Source organism: Chinchilla lanigera, unplaced genomic scaffold, assembly GCF_000276665.1.
Source record: "Chinchilla lanigera isolate Chin_1 unplaced genomic scaffold, ChiLan1.0 scaffold00013, whole genome shotgun sequence".
NCBI classification, from domain to species: Eukaryota; Metazoa; Chordata; class Mammalia; order Rodentia; family Chinchillidae; genus Chinchilla; species Chinchilla lanigera.
In genome coordinates, this window is record NW_004955414.1 from 1,494,163 (window position 1) to 1,509,732 (window position 15,570).

The 15,570-nt window shown below is 38.2% G+C and overlaps 1 protein-coding gene across 2 annotated transcripts in view; it reads right to left on the reverse strand.

Annotated features, from left to right (window-relative positions):
• Window positions 1-15,570, reverse strand: part of Fat3 (FAT atypical cadherin 3) — a gene marked incomplete at its 5' end in the record, with an annotated part of 616,828 nt that overhangs the window by 27,076 nt on the left and 574,182 nt on the right. For both annotated transcript variants that reach the window (XM_005379721.2, XM_013512035.1), the window contains 1 exon segment: window positions 13,657-13,814. In XM_005379721.2, the coding sequence (XP_005379778.1) occupies window positions 13,657-13,814 (158 nt within the window).

A 15,570-nucleotide genomic window follows, 5' to 3' on the forward strand; every position in this document is an offset into this window, starting at 1 on the left:
TGTGGTTTGATTTTAACAACCAGCAGCCCCCAACCCCCTATTACCTGCCAAAAAAAAAAAAATGCGTGCCTGGTACTTTATAAATCTTCCGGTAATTAGTGATACTAGTTCAGCTTTAGAAATCCGCAGTTGTATTTAAGAATGCTTCTGTTCTTTGGATTTCCGCCCTTTAAAAATGCAGCAATAACATATTTAGAAGTGTGCTCACTCTCTGCACCTTCCTCAGACATATTCAGCACGGGAATGCTTTGTGTGGACCCATTAGTACTTCCTGGACGTCTACCATGTGGTAAACTGTGTGCCCATTGCTGTGGAGCAGATAATTATCTCTGTGCTCCTGGGGGTTATGGTCTGGGAGAGGAGACGACCATTTATGCATACATATATATCCCCTGAATAAGTTTATGTGAGTGCGCTGTAGGGGAGAGAAAGATGCCAGGCAGAAATATAGATTCCTTACTTCCCAGCTCTATGTATATTTTAGATTTTAAAACCTCTCTATATTAAACATCAGTGTTATTCTTAACACTGTCTGTTGGTATGCTGCTTATTATCACAAAGTGCTCAGGGCTTGGGCATTTGCTTAGACTAGATGCATGTTTAACAACATCTGGCTCTGCAGAAGGATCTTCTGCTTAGTTGTTTAAGCTTTGTAAGTGCTCCTAGGCCCTGGTCTAGGGTGCTGCATTGAAGACTTGCCTGCTTCTTTTGTTGCAGCGATGCAGGGAAGGCCTCTAACTCTCCCTGGGAGACTAACTCCGGGGACATCACACACAGGAGAGAAAGCGTGTACCAGTGGAGGGTGCTGACTAGCAGCTGCTGAGCAGGGATTAATTCTCCATGGAGACCCAGGCTCAACTATTTCTGAGGAGTTGGTCTGGCCTTTGGCTCCTCTATGGTTAGCCAGGCCTACATCATCTCAGAAACGATAGGTGGCTTTAGGATCATAGGAGTGAGGCTGGGCCCCTGTCTAGCCAAGTTTATATTTGACCATAAAGGGATTCACAGCCTGAAGCTGTAAGACAAAAGCTTCTTTTCTGGCCCATGCCTATGACCCCGCAAAAAGATCCTGTGGAGGCCAGTGTCAGAGTCATGAAAGGAGTGGCTGTCTCTGAGGATCTGCTGGTTTAAAGCACAGGCATTTATGGAGAGAAGAAAGGGGAAAAAGGAAAAGAAAGAACATGAAAGGATGACACAGACTTCCAGACCACTAACAGCTAAGGAGATATAAATATCAACTGAATTCAGAGAAATAGGTTGAAGCAGTCTTTCACAGTGTGTTTTACTCATGGTAGCCTTAGCTATCATCACAGCCTTACTCACTCTCATATATAGTGTTTCTCTGTCTATGTTTCTGCACGTTCCAAAGACAACTAGTTCATAGAAACTTTCATTTCTGCCTTTCATATGCCATGGGTTTTCTCATCCTGGCAGCCTCTAATTTGCATACAAAATTATTAGGGTTAGGCCACATAAAAATATGTGTATAAAAAGGCTAAGGGCTTTGAGAACCAGAAAACCCCTAGGAAATTAATAATGCTGAATCTAATTCAGGCTCTGTCAGACACCACCCAGGTCACTGCTGAGAATGGCTTTGCCCTCTGGGTTTGTGTTTGGAGAGCAGAGAGCAGAAATATGGCTTATTTTATAAGAATACCATGCCCACTGTGTGAGGAGTGGAGACAAATTTATTTATTTCCTTTCCAGAGAACTTACACATGTAATCTAATGCAATTGCTTTTGCATTTAAAATTTTTGTTTTAACAAATAGACTGAATGGATATTGTAAATCATATGAGTGTACTTGCTCAATGACAACTCCTGGATAATATCCATATTTGTATTTCAGTGTAAGTAATAAAATAATCAAATGTGACTTTGGAGACTACCTTCTCCCACCACAGCCCATCTGCTATTTTGCCCCATGGCTACAAAATGCTGGCCTCAGTCTATTGTGCCAAATCTGGTGGTAAGGATGAGTCATCCAAGTTTTTGTAGAAGGATGTTGACTTAATATTACTGGGTTCACTCCTCCTTCCCATAGCTACCCCTTCTCCTTTGTGTAATTCCAAGTTACAAATATACCCAGAAGGATTGACCTGACTGATGTACTCACATACATACAAATTTTGTAAGGAACATAAAAATCCCGTATGAACAGAGAACTCTTAAGATTCCCTATTTTTTTGGAAAAAATACAGCAACATTGTTAATGGAAGAAGCTAGATGGCTATACATTTCTTACCATTTTACAAAGACCATTTTTATCTTTATAATTGTAGGACTTTGGAATTATCAGTCTTGTTTATATCATAAATCACAATGCTTATGCCAAAAGTTACCTTGTGAAAAGTTAATGCTTTTTGCTATTTCAAGGTGTACTGGGGAGAGGGAGAGAGAGAGGGAGAGAGAGAAAGAGAGAGAGAGAGAGAGAAGAGCGGAGAGAGAGAGAGGGGAGAGGGGGGAGGGAGAGAGACAGAGAGGCCTGGAAAATATACTCTTGTCATAGTTAGCTTTTCTCTGTGTGTAGAATAGGGTCTGCCTAGTTTTACACGATGTTTCTTCTCAAAGGATAAAGCTTTCTCAGATCAGGATGAACTTACTTTGATAGAAAGTGAGATGAGCATGAAGCTGTGAGAAAAGTCTACAATGCTAAAATGATGTGCTGGGCTGGGACTGCTTGGTAATCTGTTCAATGACATACATAATTCAGTGGGTGTTGCCCTAATGTTATAAAATATTTAGATCCTTGGGGCTGGTAGAAATCAGTGATGCGCTTTAACCCAGATGTTCATTGGCTTGGGGCTTGGAATACAAGAAATCAGAGATGTGAAAAGTCAGTTTTGTAGGAAAGTAGGATTTTGAGTAAAAAAGGTTATTTATGGCACAAAGCCTTACTGCTTCAAATACTTGGTGTGTAGCTCTAGCAAATGTAGCATAATTATACAACTTGTAAGAAGATTATTAAATATTCTTTGAAAAGGAGACTTAAAAAAAAAGGAGACTTTAAAAACCTATATTTCAAGGCTGCTAATAGTAGCTATTTGACACATGCTCAAAAATATACCTTGAAGAAATAAACAAAAGGATAAATGATTATCCTAGCTTTCAGAACCCCTTCCTTTGATAAATTCTTGTAGTGCTCTGAACCTGCTTGCCTCTGTCACACTCTCAGACCCCCTCGTGACTAGCTATCACTTTAGAAAGTCATCAAATCTTGGAGCTTTAGCCTCCTCAAAAGCAAATATGAACACTCTTACCTACAAAGAGAGGAGTGAGAGTGCAAAATATATGTATGTGAAAGTTCATTCTAAACTGTAGGTCTTTTTTTTAAATTAGTGTTTCAAAATGTACTTATTGTCAGGTAACACATTACTCAGAGATACTCTTACATAGATCTTTGAAACAAATTTTGTAGCAAGTCAATGTAATAGTCTTTTGGATTATCATGGAAAGATCTGGCTATACCAAATGAGCTGTTTTACAGCCCAAATGAATTTTCCTTAACTTTCTTTGAGACTGGGGATATCAAGCTGGCCATGTCTGAGAACCATCAGAATGAGGCAATTTTTCATATGTAACCTTCCTAAAAGATAAAAGGCCTGATATTTCCAGGTCAACAACCAAGGTATCCTGTTTTTTTTGCCATACTAGAGCCAAAAGACTGACATATAGAAAAACTTGTTCTCTTGATAATTTCTCCTTATATCTTGTCTAGTGATCTAACTTGTTTCTTTCATAGGTGTGAGAAGAGTCACAGAATCCATTCTACCATTGCCTTGGCTGCCAGGAAACTCAGTGTTGTGATTTGTGTTCAATTGAAATAGTTCCTTCTGACCCTATTTAAAAAAAAATAATGGTGTTCTTCCCCTCCCTCCTTCACCGGTCAGCTTTTAACCTTTTATTTTCATCATAATGGTGCTTTCACTTTTGGTAAGCCATTTTTCCACATTTGGGTGTTTATGGTAAGCCTTGAATCTCCTTTGGAAGGCAGGGTATTAATGGCACATAGAAGAATGAACTCCTTTTACTGCTGCTGAGAGACAGTAGTACTTCTGTCTAAGAGCATTTACATTTCTCATGGTCTCCATGCAATTCTTTAACTGTCTTAAGGGGTCCCCTTAACCCCATGGATTATGACCTGTTTTTTAAAGAATATGCACTGACTGGGACAATGTAAACAACCAAGAGGTATAATTTAAACAAAGCATTTTAGCTTAGTCATTGAACCAAAGTACAAGGCACATACTGTACATAAAGCGAGTGAAATTAAATCTTTCACAAGGGTACAAATGCTAAGTAAACAGATTCAAATCCCCTCAGGGGATATCGCTGGTGACTGCAGGAGAATATCTGCAATAGTTCAGTACCTCTGTGCCCTTCTTTGGGAGAACCAACATATGAAAAGTAAACTTATAGAACATACAGGGTGAAGGTGATAATTCATATTACAAGGGGTTTAATGACCATGTCTCTTCAAGTAGTTTAAGAATTTTATGTATACAGATGGAACTTGCATAACTTTCAGAAACATGCTTGTTTCCTGAAATACAATGCACCTTAGGAGCTAGAGCTCCCTAGAATGATTAATTATTCTTTCCCATCCCAAGGGATATGCATATTTCAGACATTTGCCAGTGAAGTGTCTGATGACAAGCTCCATTTTAGGATCAAGCCATTCAGGTACCATATTTTGGTCCTCTCTCAAATTTAGCACTCAATAGAGATTTGCTAACAGAAAATATCTGCCTCATAAGAACGTTGTCAACTAGCAGCCTTGTTTCAGCTTAAAGAAGAAGGAATTATCAGTCAGACATAAGGAAAGCCACAAGGAGAAGCAGCTCTGAATGGTAAAGTTTTTTGCAGCAATCATACAATCTCTGCCTCCCAGAGTTATTGTGAAAATGATCTTCTGGCCCAAGGCAGCCTGCTTCAGGGACCAGGAGGGAAGAAAAACAAAATTTAGGGTTTTGAATTTTTCTTCTACCATGGATATCTGATTCAAATATATCTTCTTTAAATCTGTGCATCAACAGTGCTTTCCGTTGACAACACTGTTTTCTATTCCAAAGCTAAAATTGTTCTGAACGAATGAAATAAGATGAAATCCCTTCAACTGTTAAGCTCCGGCTTCCTGCTGACTTACTCCAGCCCAAGTAATAGTAGGTGGCAATACCAGAAGTGAGCAAATAAAGTCTATGTAATTGTTAAGAGAAACCACAAGCACTTAATTTTCTCTGTATTTCTCTCCTTCCTCATCTGTTTTCAGGATTAAAGCCTGGGCCACTTATTGAACTTGAATATGACATATGAACAATGAAAGGACAGAAACTACAAAGGCCTACCACAGTCTTTAAACAAACCTGGAGACAACTTTCTTCAGCCGTTCCACCTAGCTGAGCATTTTCTACCAGACAGGCTTTGCATGTTCCTAAAGATCACTTACAAGGGCTGGTATGGCAACCCAGTAACGATAGCATTAGAGGAAACGTGTCTCCCACCTTCTCCTTCCCATACTAGAAGGCCAAGCCAGTGAATGGTCGCCCAGCATGTGGTTTTGACAAAATGAGTTGTAGTGACAGGATGGAGAGCTGAGGACAGCATGGAGATTAGAAGCATGAACAAGAGATATGAGAGCATGGCCCAGACCTTGCCACTTACTAGCTGTGCAATCTTGGGTAAGTAACTAGCCTCTCTGAGGTGTTATCCTTTTCCTGATCAAATGAGCATGCTAATCTATAACAAATGTATCTCAGTGACTTTAAAATTTAAAAAGTGATGCACATAAAACTATTAAGATTATTGGTGTCCTTCATAAAGGCATTAAAAGTCCGGAGCTGAACATAAATGCCAGATTTTCTCTAAAGGAAATCTGGCCACCCTAGGAGGGTTTCTGAGACTGGGAAATAGTCTAAAAATAGGACTACTTGAGTCATGAATAGATATGTGCAATCTCCCATCCCCAGATCTATAACTTCCTTCCTGAGCAAGAAGAGAAGTTGCTCTGGGAGGTGAGAGGGACAGCCCTGCGTGGTGGGAGAGGACAGAGCCAGTCCTTTTAAAAGACCATCTCTGCTATGGAATTGATTAGGAGATGCATTCTTTTTTATTTTAAAGAGAAAAAGATAAAAATAAAACATAGTTTCAAAATAGGATAGTGAGAGACTTACAAGAACTAATACAATGGGTTTTGTCTTTGTAGCAGTTATTCAGAGTACAAGATATAGGCATGATATCTTGTCCAAACAATATTAGCACAAACCTTTCTTTTCAATGTACTAAGAGAAACTAGGTGGGTTAACTATCTTGTGTATAAATATATTTTTTCCTTTTCCCTTTCTTCTTTTCTCCTTTCCCCATCACAGTTTCTCTTTTATTTTGAACAGTTTTTTTTTCCCAGTTCGCAATATCTATTGTACATTTTGGATCTTATTTACTTGTTCAGTTTCTTGCACTAGGGAGACAATATGATACTTAAATGTATGGGTCTGATCTATTCCACTTATGAGTATGGTCTCAGTTTGCATCCATTTGCCTATAAAAGTCTCCAGTTTATCCTTCTATGTGGCTGAGTAGTAATCCATTATGTAAAAAAAAAAAAAAACATATCTTTTTAATCTATTTCTTGATTGATGGGCATTTGTGTTGTTTCCAAGATTCAACTATTACAAATTGTGCTGCTATAGATATGGGTGTACACACATCACTGTGGTATGATGTTTTTAATTCTTCTGGGAAGATACCCAGAAGAAGAATAGCTGGGTCAAATGGGACCGCTAGTCCTAATTTTTAAGGAATTTCCACACTGCTTTCTACAATGGGTGCACCAGTCTACACTTCCACCAACAGTGGAGAAGGGTTCCTTTTTCTCCACAGCCCAACTAGCATTTGTTATTGATTGATTTCTTGAGCATAGCCATTCTTTCTGGGATAAGATGGAATTTCAGTGTTGTTTTAATTTGCATTTCTCGGGTGACCAATGATGTTGAATATTTTTTCATGTATTTATTTGCTATTGGAATTTCTTCCTCTGAGAAGTGTGTATTCATCTCAGATGCCCATGTTTGGACTGACTCTTTGAATTTGGGGATTCTGATTTTTTTCAATTCTTTATACATTCTAGATAGAAGTATTTTGTCTGAGGGACAACTGGCTATAATATATTCCCACTCTGCAGGTTGCCTTTTCACTCTGTTGGTGATTTCTTTTGTTGTGTAAAAGCTTTTTCTTAAGGTGAGATCCCATTTGTTGATTATTTGCAATATTTCCCTTATACTCTGGGTTTTGTTCCTGAAGTCTTTGCCTATACTTATATCTTTGAGATTTCTACCTATTTTCTCTTCCAGTAAATCTGGTGTTTCTATTTTTTTTTTGTTTTGTTTTGTTTTTTGGTTTTTCTCCGGTACCGGGAACCGAACTCACGACCTTGCGCTTGCCAGGCAGGCTCTTTTGCCGCTGAGCTAAATCCCCAGCCCCTGGTGTTTCTATTTTTAATATTTAGGTCTTTGATCCATTTTGACTTTAGTTGTGTGCATGGTGATAGACATGGGCCTAGTCTTAGTCTTCAGCATGTGGAAAGCCAGTTTTTTCAGGTTAATTTACTGAAGAGATTATCTTTCTTCCAGAGAGCAAGTTTGGCTCCTTTGTCAAAGAGAAGGTGGTTAAGTGTGTTTGGGATTGTGTCTGCATCTTCTTCTATTCTGTTCCACTGATCCTCAGGACTGTGTTTTTACCAATACTGTGCTGATTTTATCACAGGAGCTTTGTAGTGTAATTTCAAGTCTGGGATTGTGATGTCCCTGGACTTGGCTTTGTTGCCCAGAATTTCTTTCGCTATTCTAGGTTTATTCTGGTTCCAAACGAATTTTAGGGGTATTTTCTCTATATCTCTGAGGTATGCTAATGATATTTTGATTGCTATTGCATTAAATCTGTATAGCAGTTTTGAGAGTATGGCTATTTTCACTGTGTTGGTTCTTGCTATCCAAAAGCAAGGGATATCTTTCCATTTTCTGATATCCTCTTTGAGTTCATTTTTCACAGTATTATAATTTTCACTGTACAAATCTTTTACATCCTTCGTTAGATTGATTCCTATGTATTTCATTTTTTTAGATGCTACAGTGAAGGGTGTGCTTTCCCTCATATTTCTCTCTCTGTGACTTTGTTGCTTGTGTACAGGAATGCTATTGAGTTTTATGTGTTGATTTTGTAAATCTACAAGTTTTTTGGTGGAGTTTTTGGGGTCTTCTACATATAGTAACATGTCACCTGCAAATAATAATACTTTAACTCTTCCTTTCCTATTGTGGTGGATTGACAACTAGTGCTCAACTTGTAACGCCCAGCTGAACTTAATAAGTGTGGTGCTGGATGTGGGAGGCCCACTCAAGTGTTGTTGCCAGCAGCATAAGAGGCAGAACTGGAAAAGAAGAAGTTAGGCTGTTGGGAGGCTGAGTGAGGCTGCTGGGAGCTGGGAAGCTGTTGGGTGGTGTTAGAAGCTGTATGGAGCTGTTGGTTCTCTTGGAGGAGCTTGTCATGCTGGCTTTCCTGATGAACTCTGCTGTTTCCATCCTCCGAGGAGATTGGGACCTTGTTGGCAATGAGAATAGCTTCGGTTTACTTTGGGGGAGCTCTGATCCTCACTCTGAGCATCGCTTCCTGGCTCCAGGGGGAAAGATAGTGCACTGCTCAGTCTCCTGGAGAAGCTTGTCACATTGGCTTCCTGTTGTGTACTCAGCTGTCCTGATCATTGGAGGAGCTGTGGACCTCACTGTTGCTGAGGATGGCTGTGGAGCTCTGGTTCTTATTTTGAGGGTCACTTCCTGGCTCCAGTGTAGATTCCTCAGTGTGCTAGCACAGGTCCTTCCTCCTGCTGGCACAGACTTTCTAGATTCCACCACTAACCTTTGGGACTTCCCATGGTAGATCTTTGAAACAGGCCTGCATGAGACACTGTCGTGGGCTCTAGGCCTCCAGCTGGACTCATGGGAGGCACTGTTACAGGCTCTAGGTCTTCAGTTGAACTCATGGAAGACATTATCATGGGATCCAGGCCCTCAGCTGGATTCTTTGATCTGTAGTGTGGGGACAGATTTCCTGCAGTCTCTTGTATATGATTCTTTGGGCGACTATTATAAATAATTTTATAAAATATGTGTCCTGTATGATATTGTTCCCCTTGCACAAATATCCCCAAACTAACACACCTATTTTTATTCCTTTTTTTTTTCTCTTGTCTAATTGCTCTAGCTAATGTTTCCAGAACTATATTGAATAGGAGTGGTGATAGTTGGACATCCTTGTCTTCTTCCTGATTTTAGAGTGAATGCTATCAGTTTTTGACAATTTAATATGATGTTAGCTGTTGGTTTGTCATAGGCGGCTTCTATTAGATTGAGGTAAAGACCTATTTTCTGTAGGGTTTATACCATGAATGGGTGTTGGGCTTTGTCAGATGCTTTTTCTGCATCTATTGAGATGATCATGTGATTTTTGTCCTCGATTCTGTTAACTTGGTGCATTACATGTGTTAATTTGTGTGTGTTGAAGCACCCCAGCATCCCGGGGCTGAATCCTACTTGGTTGTGATGCATAATCTTCTTGATGATTTGCTGCAGTCTGTTTGCCAGAATCTTAAGGGTTTTTGCATCTATGTTTTTTAGGGAGATTGGTGTGTAGTTTTCCTTTTTGGTTACATTCTTCTCTGGTTTGGGAATCAGGGTAATATGTGCTTCTGGGAATGATTTTGGAAGTACTACTTCTGTTTGAAATTCTTTAAAGAGTTTCAGCATCAGTGGCATTAGTTCTTTGCTAAACTTCTTGTAGAATTGAACAGTGAGTCAGTCAGGGCCTATGCTTTTCTTTGTTGGTAATTTTTCTTCTTCTTTTTTTTTTTTTTTTTTGGTACTGAGAATTGAGCTCAGGACCTCACGCTTGCCATGCTGTTATACCCCTTACCTTGTAAATTTTTAATTACATTTTCAATTTCATTGGTTAGTATCAGGTAATTTAGAATTTTTATATCTTCTTGGTTTAATTTTGGCAATTCTATTGTACCTAGGATTCTGTCCATTTTTTCTGTGTTTCCCATCTTATTAGAGTTTAAGTTCTCATTGTAGGTATGATGATCTGGAATTCTGTGGGATCCATTGTTACTTCCCCCTTCTCATTCCTAATTGCCTGAATTTGTGTTTTTTCCCCTCTTTTTAACGAGGTTGACTAATTGTTTATCACTTTTATTTATTTTTTCAAAGAACCAACTTTTTGATTCATTGATTCTTTGTATTATTTATTTAGTCTCTATTGCATTAATTTCTGTTTTTATCTTTATAATTTCCTCCCTCATACAAGCTTTGGGTTTGATTTGTTCTTCTTTTTCTAGAAGTTTGAGGTTGTTTATTTGAGCTCATTCTGTTTTCCTGATGTGTGAGTTCCTTGCTATAAATTTCCCTCGTGGGACTGATTTCATTATGTCCCATAAGTTTTAGTGTGTTCTATTGGCATTATTGTTTAATTGTATATACTGTTTAATTTCATGTTTAATTTCCTGTGTGACCCACTGGTTGTTCAGAAGGGTATTGTTTAATTTCCATGTGTTTATGTAGTTTTTGTGAGTTCCTTATTTCCAGTTTCATTGTGCTACCATCAGATAGTATGTATGAGATAATTTCCATTCCTCTACATTTACTTAAACATGTTTAGTCAGCTGGTATATGGTCTATTTTAGAGAACGTCCCATATGCAGCTGAGAAGAATGTGTATGCTGATGTTTTGGGGTGGAATGTTCTGTAGACATCTAACAAGTCCATTTGTTCACAGGCTTGGTTTAATTCTAATATTTCTTGGTTAATTTTTGGTCTAGTTGATCTATTTGTTAGAGTGGGGTATTAAGATTCCCCACTACAATTTTATGAGTAATTATTTGATTTTTTTATGTCTATTAATATTTGTTTTATGTAGTTAGGTGAACCTTTGTTTGGTGCACAAATATTTATAGTTGTTATCTCTTCTTAGGGTTTTCCCTTAGCAAATATGTATTGACCTTCTTTATCACTTTTGATCAGTTTGGGCTTAAAGTTTCAATTGTCTGCAAATAGAATAGCTACCCTTGCTTTTTTCTGGGTTCCTATAGCATGGAGAATTATTTTCCATCCTTTGACTTTTAGTCTATGAATTTCTTTTTTGTGTTAAATGTGTTTTGTGAATGCAGCATACTGTTGGATCTTGCTTCTTGATCCATTCTGCCACCTTGTTTTTTTTGATTGGTTACATTGATGGTTATAACTGATATGTATTGGCTTTTCTTTTCCATGTTGTTTTTCTGTTATTTGTTCCCTGTTTTTACCCTCTCTTTAGTTGTTTGCCCTGCCTGGTAACTTCTTTCTACTGTTGTTTCTGTGTTTGTGGTCTTTGTTATCTCTTTCTCATATGTTCTTCAGAGCATTCTGTAGAGCTGGTTTGGTGGTCATAAATTGTTTCACTTGTTGTTTGTTATGGAAGTATCTTACTTCTCTATCAATTTTGAAAGATAGTTTTGTGGGGTACATAAATCTGGCTTGCAGATTGTTTTCCTTTAGGGCTAGAAATACCTCACCCCAAGCTGTGCTTGATTTGAGGGTTTGTGTTGAGAAGTGTGGTGTGATTTCGGTGGGCTTTCCTTTATAGATGATATGTTTATTTTCTCTAGCTGCTTTTAATATGTTGTTCTTGTACTGAATTTCTGAAATCTTGGTTATTATATATACTTTGGTGTAGATTTATTTTGATTATGGCTTTTTGAAGTTCTATATACTGCATTTATTTGTGTGTCAAATTCTTTATCCAAGTTTTGGAAGTTTTCTGCCATTATTTCTGTGCAGAATTTTTTAATGGTTTTTGAGTTCTCTCCAGCTTTCTCACTGATTCCAATAAATCTCATGTTGTTCTTTTTTGCTTTTTCCTGTAGGTGTTGGATTGATTTTTCCTGGTCTTTTACTATTTTAAAGATGTCTTTCTTTTCCTGTTTGCTAGCCATGTTCCTATCCTCTAGATCTGATATTCTATCCTCACTTTCATTCCATCTGCTGTGTATACTTTCAGTGAAGCTTCTAATCTCCTGTATTCTGTTTGGGTCTATTTCATGGACTCCATTTCTTGTCTGTGTTTGGTATTCATGGTTTTTCATCATTTTCCTGAGATCCTCTATTTGTTTACCTGTGTCTGCTTTAATGTCTTTTATATTGATAACCATTTCTTTTTGCACCTTCTCTTCCATTTGTTTTACTTCTGCTGCTATCTTTTCACAGAGTTCCATTTGTTGGCTACCAATTTCTCTTTGTGCTCCAGACTTGTGCTGGGTGGGCTAGGCATTTAGGATTGCATTTTGCTTCTTCATTTTGTCATTTTCTATTTTATTTTGTTTTCTGTGTTGATGTTGTACATTTCTTACATTATATAGCCTTATCACTGGTGTTGAGGTTTTCTTAAGTGGTGTCTGTTCCTCTGGATGTCTTCTAGATGTAGATGGTTTCTTCATCTTTATGTCTATGCCAAGAACCTGTCTTCCCAATATATTAAATCTGAGGAGTTGCTATCAATTTGACTTAGGGTCTTTTCTTTGATACTGGACTATGGTGATGGTTATGATCACATACAATTGCAATGTTGTCATACAGGGGAAAAAGTGTTTATAGTATGTATAACATCTTGGTTAAAATAGTTTAGTTGGCAATAACAGACTCAAGTATAGCCTGGCTACTGACAAATTGTGGTAACTATTAGCCTAATATTTATAACCATAGGAGAAAGGTTTATAGAAATATAATATAATTCAACTTATACCAGAAACTTGTATGCAGTGATTTTTCCACTTAGTGGAGTGAATTTACCCTGTTTTAGGGGGGCAGTTCCAGAAGATAGGGGGATGGAGAGATGAATGAAGTTAAATATAGGAGCAAGGTTGGAGGGCACAGTATGATCATCCAGGTTTTGAGTAATTGTAGGGCACAGGAGGGAAGGACTGGAAGAGAAGGCCTAGGCATTCTGACATGAACCAGAAAGAGAGGAGACAATGTTTACTCGCATGAAAGTATCATAAAGTCAAGTAGGACAGTTGATGAAAGAGAGGAAGAGGACGAGTAGAAGAAAACAAAAAGTTAGAGGTCACCTATTGGCTCATGTTGCTAATGCTGCATGGCATATTTCCACGCCTCTAGTCCTGCCTGTCCATCATGTGTGCCTTAGCCAGGGTCCTACTGTGTCACTGATGTTCCTACAGGTCCTGGAACCCTGAGTCCCACCACTAGAGGAAAGGAGGGATGGATCTCAGACTTCTCTCAACAGCTGTGTGGTTCCAGGTCAATGGAGGGAGGGAGGGGCTGAACTCACACTCTTGTCCCAGCTGTGCCATCCCCAGGAGATACAGCCTAACCAGTCCTTGAACCTACTGTATATAGCAAGGTGCCCAAATCTGCCAGGAGTCAATTTTGAAGCCAAATATGAGAAAGAAATTGGCGCTGGCTCATTTCCTAGTTCTGTTGCTGCTCTCTCCTTGCCCGGAAGTCTATTCTGGTCTTCTAACCTCAAAAGATAAAACAACATCAGCAGTTCTCTATCCAAGAGCCAAAACACACACATGAAAACTGACTGCTGGAAAAGATAGTCCACTTTACACACCTTCAGAATGATGCAGGGATTTGCTCTGGTGTACATTATAATCCCGTTGCTTTGCAGTGTTCTCAGGCGTAGAGCTAGTTTGAAGTCTTCCTCTTTGCTATTTTCAGAAAGACGATATTTGATATAACTGTTTCCAGCAAAGCTAAGAGAAGTGTGTCCTGAAAAGACCATTACAAGAAAATATATATTTTAACATCTAGGAATGAGCAGGGACACATGAAATCACCCAACAACTACCAAGCAAGTTGATTGAAGATAGGGATAATTTAATGAAGGAATTGAGGAGAAACTTGTTTCATTAAGAACATATTTGCTACTTCCTGTCACACTCTAATTTCAAAATGAAAAAAAAAATACTAACTAGTGAGTTACCAAAAATATATTAGTAATCTCATGTCAATAGTAATTTGGTAGATTCTACAACCTGGAATTTTTTAGTATTACTAAAGCCCCACTTTCTAAAATTAGCATTATGAAAAGAAAACCCTTAATACTCCCTCTACCCCACATCTGCCCCACCAATCTCTTTTACTTATTAGGGGCTCGAGAACCTGGGATTCTATGAGACAAAAGAAAAGAGAATAAAACCACTTCATATAGTATCTCTGTTCCTCAAATAACCTAATACCAAATAGGCAACTTATGTCACTTACACTAAAGATGAAGAAAGGTAACTGATATAAAGGAAATCCCTGTGCAGTCACAGTGCATCTCCTGATCAGTAATCTCAAGGCTATCCTCCCCAGAATCTCTGCTCCAACCTATCATTGCCCAGTTCTGAGTTCATCATTTTTATTACCTCCAATTTTATGTCTTAACAAGCAAAATGAATGTTGAAAAGCTGCCTTACTGAAGTGAAAGTAGAAATATACCAAATGGATAATTAACATGGAAATTCAAAAGTTTTCTATATAGAAACATAAAGGAGATGGGCATAAAATGACACCAAAAGGAAAAAGACATGGCTATATGGTATTCACATATCCACCTGCCATGTGCATGGCATGTGTATTGGGGCAGGGGAAGCATAATTTTCTTTTTAGCCTAAACTTATATGGCTTAGGTAAGCATCCCTTCACTTCATGGGCAGCACTACTCTTCACCTCAACTCTGAAGGAGATTTTGCTTTCATTTTTAAGAAAATACTTCTCATTGCAAAGGCTCAATTTCTAAAACTCAAAGTGTAGCAAAGTATCTTGCACATAATAATTTTTATTTCCCCTACAGTTGCTATTATTATCATCACAATAAATACTATTTGGAATTTAAAATTGCTATCAATGTGTCTGTATTTTAAGTACACCCTACAACAAAAAAAAGAATTCAGTTGGCACCAAAAATAAATACTCTTTTTAGAGGAAAGAGGTGTCAGAGAATATATGAGTCAAAAGAAGCGTTGAAATTTAGTGAATATTGAAAGAAAGGGCCATTTGCATCAAGATAATCTGAATACTGTCTTCCCTTATAATGCAGAGGTAAGCACCTATTCTTTATGAAACATGCAATCAGTTGTACAGTTCCATGGTAGGGTCGGTTTACTTAGTACTTTGGGCTGGTCAACTATGGAAGGTCAACAGGATTCGCTTGGCTCTCTACCTTTGTTGATATGTTTTGTGGCTGTGGGTTTGTACAGCCCTCTGAATATCAAAAACCATACCACAGGCACTGTCTCCTCTGCTCAATCAATAATTTTCTATTTTCCACAATTTCATATCTTTTACTGCCACAAAATATGACAGAGAACATATGCTATATTCTCCCCTTTCTACAAGGTGTCCAGTTGTTACATGCTCCCTTAGTACATCCTGCAAGTATGGTAAATCCGAAGTAAATATGAAAGTGGAGGGTAACTGGGTTTTGTTCTGAAGGAAGATGTTGTATGCATACATAAACATCTTTTTTTTTTTTTTTTTT